Below are 16,748 nucleotides of genomic sequence, written 5' to 3'. Positions count from 1 at the left end.
CAGTGGCACTCAGTACTGGCATATTTGGGAACGGTGTCCGGAACTGTCACAGGGAAATAGTAGTGCAGCTCGGATACACTTTGATGTAACGCTAGTTCACCCACATGTAAATAACTGCGGGTTTGGAAAAACGAGAGCTGATTTTTAACATTTTGTCTGCCACGTGGATATTTAGGTAACTTGTATCAATGTTCACGTATTGTGATACTATAATCACGCTGGTCATTTAGAAATCAGGTTCCTTGCTGTAAGTAACGTTAGCTAGCTAGCTAGTGCTGTCAGAATGGCTTCGCTACAACAACAAGGAGATGACAGTGACGATGGTATGGATGAGTTCATGGACAAATTCAAGAAAGAAAAATATAAAAATGGGTTTAACGAAAGTACTTGGGAAGAGGTAAGGAATGTATTATTTAGCATGTATAAAATTATAAACAGCGTGTGGTGTTGACTTTTGCTAGCAACCTAGCAGAGCTTGGGGGCAATTCCAGAAAGCATGTAACGCTAATGCCGGGTAAATTATTTCCCCAGCTGACACCCAGCGTAGTAGCAACATATGTTGGCAATATTGCCAGTAAGTTTCCACAACATTGTGTGTCAGTTAATTTACCTTCTGGAATACTCCCCAGACAGCCTACTCTCTGTTTAACTTGAGATGACGCCATGGCGCATTTATGTCTTCTTTCTTATGTGTAGGAATTTGATAGAGTGCCGATGTTCATGAAAAGTGTACCTGACGTGATAGACTCCAGTACACACCCGGAACTCGCTTGTATACAGTCCATAATCCACGACGACGACAGATCTCCCGAAGGTATGCTAGCTGAAAATAAAAGGGAATGTGCCTTCTTTAATGAACAGGCTAACTGAATGTCCTTGTCTCCTCAGAACATGCAGAGGCTCTGAAAGACGAGGGGAACGCGTATTTCAAAGAGAAGAACTACAAAAGGGCTATCTTGGCCTACACAGAGGGCTTGAAAAAGAACTGCACGGACATTAACCTAAATGCCATCCTACACACAAACAGAGCAGCAGCACACTTTCATCTGGGTAAAGATCTGTTCTCAAAGTGTCCATATAAATCTATTCTCTATACTCATATACTCCCAGCATCCAGCAGTTCCCAGGTAGCTCTAACATGCACCCTCGTTCCACAGGTAACATGCGTTCTGCGTTGAATGACGCTGCAGCTGCAAGGAAGCTCAAACCAGATCATCTCAAAGCGTTAATACGAGGTTTCGACACTGACAAGGATTGCATTGACTTTCCACAGTTATATTATACGAGGTTTACCCTGTTGGTAAAGCACAACTTTAGAGCTTCTCTCCCTGTGTCTACACAGGTGCTCAGTGCTTCATGGAGCTGCGCCACTTCAACGAGGCCCTTCACTGGTCTGAAGACGGGCTCAGGCTGCAGCCTAAAGACAAGAAGCTGCAGGAACTGAGAGCTGCTGCACATAAACAGAAAGTAAGAGATACCAAGCTAGGCCACATGCCTTCTTTGTGAGTATCCTTGTCCTTCTGGGTTACAGGAGAAGTCCCATGTTTTTAGGAGAAAGAATAAAATGGTTTTCTTGATGGTTTAGAGAGCGTTGGAGAGAGACGCGAGGAAGGCGAAGGTGAAAGAGAAGAGAGAACGCGGAGAGAAAGAGACCCTGCTGGCTGCCATCAAGGTGAGTCTGTCTAGAAATGAAAACCACCTCACAGGTACCGTATCATTTGGTCAGGAAGCAGCGCAGTAACACCTGTCTGTTCCATATAGGAGCATCGCAGTAACACCTGTCTGTTCCATATAGGAGCATCGCAGTAACACCTGTCTGTTCCATATAGGAGCATCGCAGTAACACCTGTCTGTTCCATATAGGAGCATCGCAGTAACACCTGTCTGTTCCATATAGGAGCGAGGCATCAAGCTGCTGAAGCCGAAGCAGCCGTCGAAGCGCAGATCTGACAGCGAGGACGAGGATGTGGGTTCTGCAGAGATGGCAGGGCTGGACCTGGATGGGCTGGGCTCCCAGGAAGCCACAGGGGTGCGAGTGTCTCTGGATGAGCAGGGAAGTCTGCAGTGGCCGGTCCTCTTTCTCTACCCTGAACACCAGCAGACAGACTTCATCTCAGCCTTCAGGGAGTCCTCAAGGTTTGTTTCTCCTACTGACGTTTCATTTGGTCCTCGGTCGACTTGTGCAATATTAACGATTTTTGTACGCATCACTAAACTGCGAACTACGCTTGCTTTCCCACTGTTAGCTTTGTAGATCATCTGGCTGTCATGTTTGGTGAAGAACTGCCACCCTGGGATGTGGATCGAAAGTATCTTCCTCAAAATCTAGAGGTATGTAGTGTTTTAACTGCAGTTCTCTTTCTGCAACAGTCTGCAAAATAACAGATCAACAGATGCGTTACTAATTATGTTTTACTCTTTACTAATTGCGAGACAATTTCTGTGTGTGATCAATTCTTTTTTTTCTTTTTTTTGTGGGTTTTAACTGCACTTAAACTTTTCCTCCCAGCTGTTCTTTGAAGATTATGAGAAAGAATCACTGCACCAGGTGGACCCAGAACAATCTCTCCTTAAAGTCCTACAGCATAAAAGGTAACTAGACAGGACATTTAATCTGATTCTCCAGGACATCAGTATGAAGTGACTTGTATTATGTATTATGTATTTAGTCTCACCATTCTCAAACTCTTTTACCAGGTACTTTGTGAAAGCCGGAAGTCCAAGCTTCATTGTGTTGGTAAAGGACTCCTCGTTCTTTAAGCAGTTTTTATCTGGAAAGAAATTGCATCGATTGTGAAGAGGACTTCCTTGGGTGTTTTTTAGGCCCGTCTATCTCAGGCTGGGTGTTATTCTAAGAAATCATATTCATGTCATCCATCATGGCTGATACTGGGCCCCTTCTTTGCTTTTGCAAATATTGGTGTTAATCGGTGTGCGACTGCAAAAACATAAACAGTTACTAAATGAAGTGTTTCTGTCATATCTTGTGTGGATCTGCATTTTATGATGTCTAAGGATATGAATGAAATCAAACAGTGACATTTATTTTGAATCACTAGGTTTTTTTTTCTAAGATTTTCTTTTCATTGATAAATGACAACTTGAAAAAATTTAATCACAAAAAAAAATCAACAATTTAAATAAGTCAAAATGACGAAGCTTTTCCATTGTCAAAGGGTATAGTGAGAATCAATTATAAGTGGCCACAGGTGACCAACTGACAGTACATCATGTAGCCAGCTATGCGATGGTGTGACAAAAGTAGTTTTCTGAGATATACCCTTTTCTTACAGTTTGTAAAGCCTTGCATTTCAAGTAAAATCCAGCAATGAACTAGGATCATCCCTGAACATAAGAACTAACACATCGGTGATAAACATTGAAACATAGGTAGTGTTTTGTATGTCGTTACGCCTTCATGGAAGGTGAGAGGGCTACTCCAAATTGCAAGAGCAAGCGAACAACATGCAGGCGCGTGGGCTACACAAGCTTTTAACGGTAACGTTAACCGCAGCTCACGCGGTTAGCAGTAGGCATTGGGCAGGCGCAAGAGGGTGACATTCAACAACTGTTTATTTTTATTACTAGGGAAAACTGAAGAGTCGTAGGCCTATCATTTACTGCATCTAAAAACGCACAGTGGAGCGTACTCTATGGCTCGTTGTGTTTGGCCTAGTTTCTAGCCTGTAAAACGATAATGTAGGCTACTGATTCTTGTAAAAATATATTTATGATGGAAATGGGGAAATGTAGCATTGTGTTAAATGTAAAATAAACAGCAGTTCAAACTATTAACCGATAGACAAGCTGCGCTTATACCAGACAACTGTAAAGAGTATAAGACGTGTTGTCACAAATGTAGCCTATCAATCTACGATCCGCAAAGCAGTTCTATCAGAACATCTATTCGCAGTAAATATTCTTGTTTAAAAAGCAGCTTTAGACCTACAGTTGCCTAAGCTTGATTAGTGATCTATTATAAAGTGCATAACATGCAGCTTCATTCATGTTCATCTGTGAAACTGATCCAAAAATGTCAAACTAGTAGCCTACAACTAAGAATCCATACTACAAACAGGATTTCTGAATACCTGTGCGGTTTTGTGTGACGTGACAGATTATTTATCGAGATTCGCTTTAGTTGCCAGTAATCCTGATCCTATTTTTGCTATTTGCCTATTTTGTTGTTGTGAGACAGTGTTCAGCATGTCAGTAGAATCTGACCACCTTCGTACTCACTATTACGAAGTACACTATCGCTCACAACACTAGGTGAAGAAAGGTCAGAGGTGACCTCCATGGCGACGAAGCCGGCGCTGGAGCTAGCGAGCCGCGGTGCTAAGCTAATGCGAGGATGCGAGGCAGAGAGTAGTCATCCGGTAGCCGTGCAGCAACGGCAGAGTTGGTCCAGTTTCGGGCTCCGCAGCCCTGTGTTCTCACGAAGAACCCGTCGGGTCTAGGGGATCATTCTGGAACACAAGCAGAACAGGAATCAGGATGAGACCACAATATTCCATATATTTCCCTCTGAGAAGTCAGCCTGTCTAGATCGGGGGTGTCAAAGTAATTTAACATGAGGGGTCTAGACGAAAACAGATTGTACCAGTCAAGGTTTAATCCAGAGAATTGAGGGGTTAGTGGTCAAGGCTTACCTAGCTCTCTGGAGGAGGGGCGTGTGTGGAGTGGCACTTGTTTTTCTAGGAAGCAAAGAGAAAAGTCTGCATCAGATCACTGCCATAGAAATGTGTTCTGTTTCCGTGGTATATCGAACACATCATTGTGGAATAGTAAATATGTTGTGATACTTTTTGATGCAGGCGGTAGTGGAGACTGTGGTCTGACAGCCATGGGTGTCGGAGAGACTCTGCTGCGCTCATCCTCCAGCTAGAGATTGACACACACACACACCGTCCAAGTCGAGTTTACACTAAATTGACGCAAAATTCTGAGGGTGTGATGGAGTTACAGGCATCACGGTCTTAATCTTCAAGCTCATGGCGTCATACTTGGAACGAATGTATCGAGGAACACACCTTTTGCTCTTGACCAGCAGACGAGTGATGAAGTCTTTGGCCTCCTCTGAGATCTCTGTAAACTCTTCCTCCTCGAAGTTCCACTGGCACGCCAGGATGTTGTTCAGCGTTTCATTATCATCGTCGCCCAGGAACGGGGATAGGCCGCTAAGGCTGTAGGGAAGTGGAGAGGTCAACTACTGGAATAGTGTGCGTGTCTTGTCTCAGTGTGTGTGTGTGTATCAGGCCTCACAGCATGTAAGTGATGACCCCCAGGCTCCACATGTCAGTTGGGAATGAAACAAACTCGTAGTTGATGACCTCTGGAGCCAGGAACTCAGGTGTCCCAAAGTTCACCCTCAGCTTCTCCCTGGGCTTGTACCTAAGTGGAAGGGGTAAGATAATTATACAGTATATACCTGTAAAGCAGCACCAAGAAGAGGGGAGGAGGGAGGAAGTACAGTATCTTACCTCCTGGCCAGACCAAAGTCGATGATCTTGATCTTGTTTGTGACTCGGCTGACACACAGAATGTTCTCCGGCTGCACGAGGACCAAGCGGCACGACACAGGAGACAGAGAAAAGACCGTTAAAACGTTAGAAGTCTGTCGGCTGAGGAGGAGGTCCAAGGCAACAGGGTTGGCTAGCAACTGCCGCTAAGACCGTGTGAAGTTGTGCTAGGTTCGTGTGAAGTTGTGCTAAGTTCAATAGCAGGTAAGATTACCCTGGCCTACCTCTACACATTCAGACAACCGTTTCTAACTTTCTACTCGGAACTGACATCAAATCTCTCAAAGAGACAGTGAGAGACGGCTGTTCGAACACACCCGACTGCCCAGAATCCCTTCCCAGGTCACAGCCAGTCACACACGTACCTTAAGGTCAAGATGGAGGATGTACATCTTGTGCATGTACTGCAGGCCCTCGCTGATCTGACGGATGAACAGCACGGTGTCCAGCTCCGTCAGGTTGTAGTTCTCGTCGATGATGCGGTCGAACAGCTCCCCACCGTCCACACTGGCGTCCGGAGTAGAGGACACACCGTTAGAAACGCCATCGCAGAGACAGAGAGGGAGACAGAGAGAGAAAAAGATAGAGACAGAGAGGGAGACGGAGAGAGACAGAGAGAGAGACAGAAAGAGAGACCGAGAGAGACCGACCGAGAGAGAGACCGGGAGAGAGAGAAAGAGACAGACAGAGAGACAGACAGAGAGAGAGAGACAGACAGGGGAGGTTCGAGAGCATTTCACCCCCCCACACACACACTTTCTTAAAGACGCGTGAGGACTCACTATTCCATGACCAGGATGATGTCGTGGCGAGATTCGAAGGCAGCGTACAGCTGGATCAGGTTGGCGTGGTTCAGCTGGTTCATCACCTGGATCTCGTTCTTAACCACCTCCTGTGAAACGACCCAGAGAAACACACTTGTACTGACTCTCTCCAGACAGACAGACAGGCAGTGTGCATAGTTTACTAGGCCAATCAGATAGCTACTTGAGCCATCTATTACTCAGAGAAAAATCATTCAGACTTGCCAAGACATATGATCCTAACCCATTTTAAGCAGCTGACCAATGGTAGGGAAGGTGAGACACTGACCAACTGCATATACTAGATGTTTGTGACTGTGTTTGGAAATGATTCACTATCCAACCATCTGGGTGTATGGGAATCTGGTGTATCTACAATGCCTATGACGTGTGTTCTTGTAAATATTTCCCAGTCAGCTTCTATATCAGGAACATTACCTTCTCCTTCAGGCTTCTGGCTTTGATGATCTTGGCAGCCAGCGTCAGACCTGACGAGTTCTCCACACACTTGTGAACCTGTCCAAAACGTCCCCTTCAAACCCCCCCCAAGGAAACAGACAGAAACGTCAAGAATGACAACGATTCTACTGATCAATCCAGGACGCGCCAAAGCTTATTCACCTCATGATGCCATCAGTCGGTTACATTGGTAGCCTATGTATCATTACCCAGGGCATGTGAAAGATGTGTTGGCGTGCAGAGTAGTAATCTTCAGGCTGAGACTTGGGTTTAACACTGGCCTGTTGCATCACAGGGGGCTGCTGTTATGCACTTGCCCCCCCCCCCCCCCCAGCTCCCCCCAGAGGCTCATAATCATCTGCCCTTGAAGGGCCAATTAAAAGAGCTTGGGGAAAAACTTTTAACTGGCTCCATCGTGGAGTTGGATGTTTCCTTTGATTTCATTAGACAAGGCCGGCATGGGCATAGTGTGTGTGTGTGTGTGTGTGTGTGTGTGTGTGTGTGTGTGTGTGTGTGTGTGTGAGAGATTGTAGGGTCGTTTTCACATACCTCTGGAGTATAAATAAACTGCCTGACTGGTGTTATGAGAGCTGAGAGTAGGGGAGCTTAGTGTGTGTGTGTGTGTGTGTGTGTTAGGGGACCTTAGTGTGTGTGTGTGTTAGGGGAGCTTAGTGTGTGTGTGTGTGTGTTAGGGGACCTTAGTGTGTGTGTGTGTGTGTGTGTGTGTGTGTTAGGGGAGCTTAGTGTGTGTGTGCTCTCTCACTCTTTTCCTCTGACTCACCCTCCTAAGACCTCCTCTGTGTTGATGCTGTAGAAGGTGGCTATCTGGTGAGGTTTGGGTACCACAATGCGGTGTTCGAAAGGGGCAGAAGGTGGAGGGCTGGAGTCTGACGGAGAGAGAGAAAGAGAGACAGGTAGAGAGAGAGACAGGTAGAGAGAGAGAGGAGCTGAATGTAGTGAATAACTCCATGACACTGTCTCCATGTCCCATTTGCCAGCTGTGGTATGCTGGTGACGTTCAAGCCTGCATAGTGCCATGCCATTGGATCTGGGTACCGACTTTCTTAAACTCTAATGTCCTTGACCGAAAGGCCAATTCTAGTTGTCACTGCCCCGTCTATCAGCATGCAAGCATATTATAGCCACACCGATCTGGTCAGCTTCCAAGAAGCTCACAAGATCAGGATGGTTTCGTCTAACTTCCTGCTGGCCAGGCCAATAAAGACATGGAAGCTACAAATCCATCAAAACGACTAATATTCCAGCTCTTACCGATCATGTACTCTTTCACGCTCGACTCTCCATCCACCTCCTCCGACTCCAGGGAGTGTGATTGGGCAGTGTCCGGCTCTTCCTCCTCAGGTACTCGTCCTCCCTCCTCCTCCTCCACCCCCTCCTCCACTCCCTTCTCCTCCACCTCCTTCTCCTCCACCCGGCTCTTCTTCAGGTCATCCTTGACCACCTCCTCCTCTGTGACTCGTCGTTTACTGCTGGCCGCCACCTCAGAGCTAAACGCAAATCAACCCAAAGAAAACGACACCAAACAAATCTAAATGTGTCCTTGCGCTTTGAAAAGACGCCAATGAGGATGTGAAACGGTTATCCATGCAGATGTGTGTTTTGTGAGAGAGGAGTACCTCTCCAGTGACGGGAGACTGCTCTCAGGATTCTGTGTGGGAATGTCGACAGCAGGCCGAAGCACCTGCTGTTCTGATGTCTCCTCCTCCTCGCCCTCTCCTCCTCTCCGCTTCTCCTCTTCCTCCTCCACCTCTCCCGGAGGCTCCTTCACCTTTAGCTCTCCCTCCTCTTTCTCCTCCTCCACCTCCGACTCAGAGTCCCTGAAAACGTCTCCCTCCTCCTCCTCCTCCTGCTCCTTCTCCTCCTCCTCCTCCTGCTCACCCGGGCTGCTCCACCCCTCCTCTTCCCCCGCTAAAGAAGGGACCGCTGGGACGTGCTGTTCACCCAGGATCAACCCTAGTAATTCCGCCCTTCCTCCACCTCCTCCGTCTACACCAACCCCCTCAGCCTCCGGGTCGCCATGGGAACGCTCTGTGTTCTCCCTGTTCAGTTTCTCCACCTGATCCTGTAGCAAGGCCTCCCTGAGGGGGGCGGAGTCCCTGAGGGGGGCGGAGTCTGCAGGGGAACAGGGGAACACACACTGTCATCGACTACCACCTTCCTATCGGTCACGTGGAACGACCTGATGTACTTCCTTGTAAGTTGTGTCACAGTAGTTGAGAAACGTAGGTGGTTGAGTTAAAGGGAGAACTGTGTCCTACCTGTTGAGTCTGGGGGACTCCTCTTCTTCTGGGTCTTAATGCCCTTTGCGTTAAGGTTGGACTTGTCCTTCCCATCCTTTCCTCTGAGGTCTTTCACCTGGGAGAGGGAAGGAGGAGAATTGCCTTAGAAGATCCCTTTGAAGTGCGTTCGGTGAAGCACACCGGTGATGTTAAGAGAAGCTGCTAGAATATTGTCGTCGCTAGGATACACCGAACACCATTCTAGTCGCTAGGATACACCGAACAACATTCTAGTCGCTAGGATACACCGAACAACTTTCTAGTCGCTAGGATACACCGAAAACGTTAAAACAATCAGCACATTTGACTTGTGAGGGTCTTCTGTTCCCCAACTGTTCTTACTCACAGTCCCAATACTACAAGTTCCATCAGAGACAGGAAGTTCCGTCAGAGACAGGAAGTTCCTTTATGTGTCAGATGACATGACCGGTCTCCAGTCTCTTTTCCACTCACCTCACGTTTCCCTGGACGCATCAACATCGCAAAATATACACTGACTCCCATCCTGAGAGCTGACAGTCCGTTATCTAACTGACGGTAAAGCACTGATCTAAAACAACGCTACTCTGGTCACACATTAAATGTAGGAGAAGTTGTCAGCCTGTCTGTCCCCTGTCCCCCGTCCCCCCTCATGGTGTCCTGAGTTTTGCAGCATCTTAGGTTACGAGCAATGTGGCGTAATAAATCAGAACTTACGAGTGTTTACCTAGCCTTGCCACCCTACCAACCTAGCCTACAGCGGTCGAGTCAGCCTACTGTACAATATATCCTGGTGAGAGGACACACACACGCCTAACTGGAAGGACTTCACACATAAATGCATGTTTCTGAAGAACTACAAGCCTAGGACACATTGATAACGTTCCTCCAGAGTTGAGCATCATTGTTGATCTTGAGTTCCAGTCAGTATGCACGCCGTTCAATGAGGTCATGCCATCAGGCATTGCAGACACGCATAGTACAATGTAGGCTTACTGTGGCCACAAACACAACTGGAAGACATGACACACCGTTCAAAGAAATGTCACACATTCACAGAGTTATTCGCAGTCGACTTCATAGCTGGAAGGCAAACACAACACTTCCAGAATCATGTGCCTCTCTAGTGACTGATGGCTAAGCTTGAGTGTGTTGAGGGGTGAGGCTGCTTCAAACACTTGTCTCCAATCTAAGAGATTCTCACACAGACCAGTGAGCTGGGTTACAGTTTACAGGGACCACCAAGGTAGCATCCTGATCAAACACGGACAATGTTCTTAAGTTTTGGTCGAGTTCCAAAGCAGTTACAATATTAATTCGAAGGCTACTGAGGCAAATACAGCGCAGTTCAGGCTCACGTCAGATTACCTCAAAAATCAAAAAGACCGTCAGAGAGGTGTTGCTGCCACTGCCCCCAGCCCCACCCCACCACTTCCAGCCACTTACCTTTCTGCTAGCTTTACTGATACGGCGTTTAGGCTTCTTAAACAGCAACTCCACCAGCCTGGAGCTCTTCACCACGTCCCCGACGAAGCTGATAATCTGCTGCATGCCCTCCACCAGCCTCTCCACCCCCTCCAGCCTGCACCCCTGCTGCTCCACCCGCTCACTGGCCTCCAGCACCACCCCCTGCAGCTCCCTGCCCGCTGCACCCACCTCCGCCCCGCCCCGGCCTCCTTCTCGCAGCCAGGCCACCTCCCGCCCCACGCCCCCCAAGTCCCGGGACAGACCGTCCAGCCGGGTCAGGACCGTCTCCTGGAAGCTGAGAAGCTGATCCATCTGGGAGCTAAGGGAGTCCATGCGAGTCTCCACGCAGCGCAGATCTCCATCAGGCCAGGCGGACGAACAGGAGAAGGAGGGCGCTTTGTCCAGTCCAGCCGAAGACAGCCTCTTCCCTCCTGGTTTCTGCCCGTGTAGAGGTTTGGGGTCGTACACCTTGGCCAGGGAGTTGACCAGACTGGAGTTCATGGTTGTTTCGGCAGTGGGTGGTAACCACACTAAGCAGTCACTGTCACTAGCTGTTTAGATCAAAAGTCAACAACGACCAACTCTTCCCTGTTCAGGTCTTCGTTCAGAATATAGACGTACTCCAAACAGGCAATCAAAGGCGGAACTCGCTTCAGATTAGCTCGGGCAAGACCAGACCATTAACAGCTCCAAAAGCAGCAAAGACAGAGTGGGTGACAGGCGCCTAGTCGCTTACACAGGGGTTCTCTCTTACTCAAGGCCCACATAACAACTTATAAGAATAGCAGGGGGATGTCCTCCACTAATACACAGTGGGCCCCGCAGGACGTCAGAACTCGAGTGGCCACTGATGGACCTGGGAGGGTGGGATGGACGTGTGACATCCGAGAGCTTCTCTAAGCCCTCGGGCCAGGTGTCAGAATCCGGAGAATTCGCGTTTGAAACCTGATCTTATCCGAATAACAAAACGACCAAAGTGGAGGACAGATAACCCAACCACGTGTTCGAAAACCGACGGCGTTTCACTGGACAGACCCTGGAAGGATAACCTCCCAAAAGGGACGGTTTGTAAAAAAAGACAGCCTCTAAAAAAGGAATAATCCTTCAGATGTTTTGAAACACAGGAGAAACTGTAACTGTCTTTCTCCTCTGCCTTGTCACATTGTTCCGTTGTGTTGAAGAGGAGTAACACGCACGCACAGTCACTAAGACTTTATTAACCCCTCTGGACCTCTGCATTGTGGGTATTTCTGAACCTCCCCAAATGCCAAACGGTCCTCTTGGTCGACCTGTTATTCTCAGAGCGGATGTGTGTAGTCTTGTAAAACTGAGATTTGAGCAGCAAAGGAAAATGAAGAGTAGGACCAAGAAAAATGAAGCTATAAGTTCCAGGATTTAAGACAAGCCTGGGGCTACAGTTCCCAGTATAGGACAGCTATCTGAAGTGAAGGGTCACCTACATTTCCCAGTAAATTGACTGCTATCTGAGGTGAAAGGTCACCTACAGTTCCCAGTATAGGACGGCTATTCACCCAACCTGAGGTGAAGGGTCACAGGAAACAGGAGAGATACAGTACCACCAAACAACTACGACAGTATGAAAGGGATCAAAACAGGAAACAGGAAATATGAAAGGGATCAAAGTGGCACTCAGATTAACAGCCAGGGATGAAGACTAAGGTCAGCGTGTGATATGGCGTTAGTGTTTCCTACTGCGCTGCATCTTGTTTTACTCTGAACAGATTCATAAACAAGCTGAGCAGCACAGGTGAGGATTCCAAGGGGCCACATCACTTCCTGCCTACGCTGATCCAACAGGTATACAATACTGTGCAAAAGTCTTAGGCACAAATATATATATTTTTTTTATTAAAGGAATTAAAAAATGCTTTAAGACTTAAATTGAAATTTTTTTTAATAAAAACATTTGTCAACATTGTACTTTTATACTGCAGCACAAATACAGAAGACAAAAAAAAAATATTTAAGAAAATATTTCTGTAAAATACTTTTTCACAGTCCTATACAAGAAAACAGGATTCTACAAACCGAGGAATGAGGGCTGAGGATGTTTAACTGGACCTCGACACCCAATTCTCCTGAATAAGCAGTTTAGAAAAGTTTGGTGACGCAGAAACCCAGCCTTGTCCCTCCAACCTCACGCACACGCACATGCACACACACACACACACACACACACACACACACACAGGCACACACACACACACAGGCACACACACACACACACACACAGGACAAGATGGGGTTAAAGACCACAATGCCCATTCCAGATCTGCACGCTACCCTGTAACATAAAACGCATTTCGTTTCAAGCCCATGGCAGACACAAGCTACAGACACAAGCTACAGACACAAGCAGAGACGTTCCTCAGGATCCGCCTCATAGACTCTGTGTGACAGGATAGCAGTGGGTTGGTCCAATCATATCTTCCTCCAGTACTGTGCAAAAGTCTTAGGCACAGAAAAATAAATGCTAAAATGCTTTAAGACAATGAAAAAATAATAATAATAAAAAATAAAAAATAAATCTACAAATGTTACACCAGGATAAAATGAATGATCGTGTATTTTTGTCATGAAATATTACAAAATAAAATTTGGGTTCAATTATATCACAGCACCTCATCTGATCACAATAATAATCTTCAAGTTCAACTCAAATATGTTGAAAATGTTTTACTCAAATGTCAACTCCTCCAAACTAGTTCCTTGGGTCAAACTGTTTTACCTCAACCTGCCACTAGAGGTCAGGAGAGAACTGAGGGACAGCCATAGTCTCTGCTCTTCCCTGGAACACAGTGTTTGTAGTGTTTCTGCCAGTCTCTGTCTATGCGTTGACAACTCATAAACTTGGCCTGCAGTCACATAACAACTTTAACTACTTGCTGTGAAAGTGTGTCACTCAAAAGTCCAGTTGCTCAACCTAATATTGTGTCCCTCCTTCATTCCTCTCTCTCCTGACAGTTTTATTATTCTTGTTTTTCCCCAAGGCTCCCAGCTAGCCCCTTATTTCTCTCTCTCTCTCTCTGCGTGTGTGTTTGTGTGTGTGTGTGCATGTGTGTGTGTCTTCTGTCAATGTGACAAGAAGGTCCATTAGGTGCCAGAGCAGCACTGGTAATGAGTTATGCAAACGTCTGTTACCAGACACCAGTGACAGGCCAAAGGCAAGACGACTCCAAGTGAAAACAGCACATTCTCAACCAGCCCTCAGACCACAGGGAGAGAGAGACACACACACAGAGAGAGACACAGAGAGAGACAGAGTGAGAGAGACAAAGACACAGAGAGCGAGACAGAAAGACACAGAGAGCGAGACAGAAAGACACAGAGAGAGAGAGAGAGAGAGAGAGAGAGAGAGAGAGAGAGAGAGAGAGAGAGAGAGAGAGAGAGAGAGAGAGAGAGAGAGAGAGAGAGAGAGAGAGAGAGAGAGAGAGAGAGAGAGAGAGAGAGAGAGAGAGAGAGAGAGAGAGAGAGAGAAGAGACAGAGTGAGAGAGAGAGACAGAGTGAGAGAGAGAGAGAGAGAGAGAGAGACAGAAAGGAGGACTGACAGAAGGATGGATAAACAAACACAGTAACACGGAGATCAAGACCAAAAGAAGTTGGAACGGGGCTTTAAAGTCTTTAAAGAGCGGCCTGAGATCCGTGGTGATGAAGTGAGCGGGGTAGCAGGTGAACGAGAGAAAGAGGACGTTCGCTAGACTGGTCTTGACATGGCAGCTGGTCACACTGTGACACCTGATATAGAGATGACTTTCTCAGATCTGCATACTTAACTGTGTCCTTTCTCCTCTGACACATTCTGCGCTTCTCTCTCCATCTCTCTCTCCCTCTCTCTCTCCATCTCTCTCTCCCTCTCTCTCTCCATCTCTCTCCCTCTCTCTCTCCATCTCTCTCCCTCTCCCCTCCCCATGTTTCTCTCTCTCTCTGTCATTCATCTAGCAGCTAATTTAATCCCCAGCTATGTGGATGTTTCTCACATTAGACAAGAGGACAGGGACTGCCTCTGTCTTACGCACGCATTAGCACAAGGAGCACACAGACACGCACACACTCTCCCTGAGGAAATGCAAACAAATGACTAAGCTTTCGAGTAAGATTAATACAAACGCTGAAATATAGTTAGTGTTTAAAGGCTCCTCTCTCTGGTTGAGACTAAAAGCGACGCTGGTCGACACTGCGACACATGGAGCCGACTCTGACAGACTTTACTGCTGATGGTTCCACGGCTGTAACACTTAACGAGGAGTGTATTACGTTTACTTTATGACAGGGTTTAAATAAGGTTTTGAAAGGTGATCCACGTTTTCCTATTTAAAACAATTGAGTGTGTGCATACAAAGCACAGCCTATCATGACAGGATATGACATAGTGATTTAAGAGAGCTGGGATGGAATAAAGTTGTCCTCTCATGTGATGACTGTGTGAATTTATGTGTGTGAGTTAGAGAGATAGATATTCCACAGTCTGTTCCAAATGGCTGAGCCAAAGTCATGTGATTGAGAAATATCACACTTGTCACATGATACAGTACATTACATCATACAGTAACTGCTACAAACTGATTTGATTGATTCATTGGGAAATTGATCAGGGACCATTTGAGCCAATGCAGTTTCTTTCACATTGTGTCATTCTTATTTAATATCTGATATAAAAACAACACAGATGTCTTAACCCTTGCGCTGCCTTCGGGTCACAATGACCCGAAGATAAGGCAGGGGTTAAGGAGAGGTGTGTGGAACCAAAATGAATCACAGATCACATTTCCTCACATCAGATGTCTTCTTCCAGGGTCCGAGAGGTGATCGATCACCAAAACCAGCTGAGCTCTGATATGCACACTGCACACAGACTCACTAGGTACACACACTCTGTGCTGCCTAGCACAACCTACACACACTCTGTGCTGCCTAGCCTAGCACACACTAGTCACACACATACTCACTACGCTCATTACAAGAAGTTTTTAACAAGGGACCTTTTATGGAATGCCATGCAGGTTCATTGCAGGGCCATACATTGTGTAATTTCATAATAGAATTATAGCGCCAGTGTAATATCCTGTCCTCCCGTGGAAACAATTACAAGCACACCTGTACAGGTGAATCCTCAAAGCTCTGCATGCAGACACACACACACACACTCTGACACAAACACACTCTCTGACACACACACACACTCTCTGACACCCACACACTCTCTCTACCTGGATGTCTGAGGACGCTGTGTCCCTTCTCCTCTTGTAGGAGAAAATATTCCAGATCCTTCTCCAGAGGAAAGAGGCCACTAAACAGACACTCCCCACGATCCATATATCCTTATCCTTCAGGAGGTTTTCCATGTTGTCGGAGGCGGCTGTCTTCACAACCTAGAGCCGCCTGCGCTGTTATTTCAGTCTCTCTGTCGCCTGCGGCGATGGCGTCTCTTGGCCGAGCGACACGTTGTTGACATCGGAGTGCTGGCGAGCGGCGATTACGAAACGGCTGGGCCCCTCTGAGCAAGTCCGTCGCTCTCTCTCCCCTCGCGCCCAGGAAGGGACCAGTCTGGCCTGTCACGCTGTTAACCCCCTTCCCCCTACCTGACCCCCCCCCTCTCCCCCAGCCCCCCCCCCCCCTCCTAACCCTGCCCCCAGCCAAGGGACCTAAAAGGAAAGAACATGCCATCTCTGAGATGAGACAGGGACAGGTGTCGAGTTCAGGGTGTTGTAGCTGGGCACACGTATAGAAGGCGCTGGCGTGAGCAGAGACTGTGGTATCCTTTAACTTTGTACACAGCACTTGTACATGCATGCACACACAGCCCTGTGTCCCCGGGGCACTAAGTACACCCAGAGGGGGGGTCTGTTTTTCTCCCTCCATGTCACACACACACACAATAAGACACTCGGAAAACAAACACCAAATACACACACACACACACCTGTGCCTGTGGGGTCCTAAGTATACCACAGGTGGGGTCAGAGGTCAGAGGTCGGGGAGCAGGTGCAGCTGTTCATGCAGGGCCCAGCTAAGACAGCGTCCTTTCCCTCCTCTGAGCTACACTGAGTACTAAACACACACAGGAAATGACATGACAGGCTGCTGGAAGACAGGCGGGTGCACTTCTGAGTGGGACTCAACATGAGAACGTGAGAACGCTCCACGTAACGCAGTCCTGAGAGGGGCGCACGGCCGGTGGCCTGGCTGTGGGCCGTGT

At 47.4% G+C, this 16,748-nt stretch overlaps 2 protein-coding genes across 3 annotated transcripts; one reads left to right on the top strand and one right to left on the bottom strand.

The window, feature by feature from the left end:
• The first annotated feature begins 93 nt into the window (after window positions 1-93).
• ttc4 (tetratricopeptide repeat domain 4) lies at window positions 94-2,968 on the top strand. The gene is made up of 10 exons (XM_067230648.1): window positions 94-397; window positions 697-814; window positions 889-1,050; window positions 1,158-1,235; window positions 1,343-1,467; window positions 1,586-1,672; window positions 1,898-2,136; window positions 2,247-2,331; window positions 2,510-2,592; window positions 2,698-2,968. The coding sequence occupies exons 1-10, from the start codon at window positions 284-286 to the stop codon at window positions 2,795-2,797; spliced, it is 1,191 nt and encodes a 396-aa protein (XP_067086749.1). The 5' UTR covers window positions 94-283; the 3' UTR covers window positions 2,798-2,968.
• A 128-nt stretch (window positions 2,969-3,096) lies between these two features.
• mylk4b (myosin light chain kinase family, member 4b) lies at window positions 3,097-16,066 on the bottom strand. 2 transcript variants are annotated; one of them, XM_067230647.1, is made up of 14 exons: window positions 15,760-16,066; window positions 9,064-9,160; window positions 8,422-8,917; window positions 8,057-8,292; window positions 7,566-7,671; window positions 6,764-6,857; window positions 6,305-6,414; window positions 5,888-6,029; window positions 5,484-5,554; window positions 5,266-5,394; window positions 5,034-5,186; window positions 4,806-4,884; window positions 4,653-4,697; window positions 3,097-4,469 (listed from the first exon to the last, which is right to left on the bottom strand). In XM_067230647.1, the coding sequence occupies exons 1-13, from the start codon at window positions 15,892-15,894 to the stop codon at window positions 4,653-4,655; spliced, it is 1,893 nt and encodes a 630-aa protein (XP_067086748.1). In that variant the 5' UTR covers window positions 15,895-16,066; the 3' UTR covers window positions 3,097-4,469. The 2 variants fall into 2 exon arrangements, with proteins under 2 accessions (XP_067086748.1, XP_067086747.1); XM_067230646.1 differs by lacking the exon at window positions 15,760-16,066 and adding an exon at window positions 10,527-11,031 and having other exon boundaries at window positions 9,064-9,153.
• Between the last annotated feature and the right edge of the window lie 682 nt (window positions 16,067-16,748).

Source organism: Osmerus mordax, chromosome 27 (assembly GCF_038355195.1).
Source record: "Osmerus mordax isolate fOsmMor3 chromosome 27, fOsmMor3.pri, whole genome shotgun sequence".
Classification (NCBI taxonomy): Eukaryota; Metazoa; Chordata; class Actinopteri; order Osmeriformes; family Osmeridae; genus Osmerus; species Osmerus mordax.
This window is presented reverse-complemented; position numbering and strand designations above follow the sequence as displayed.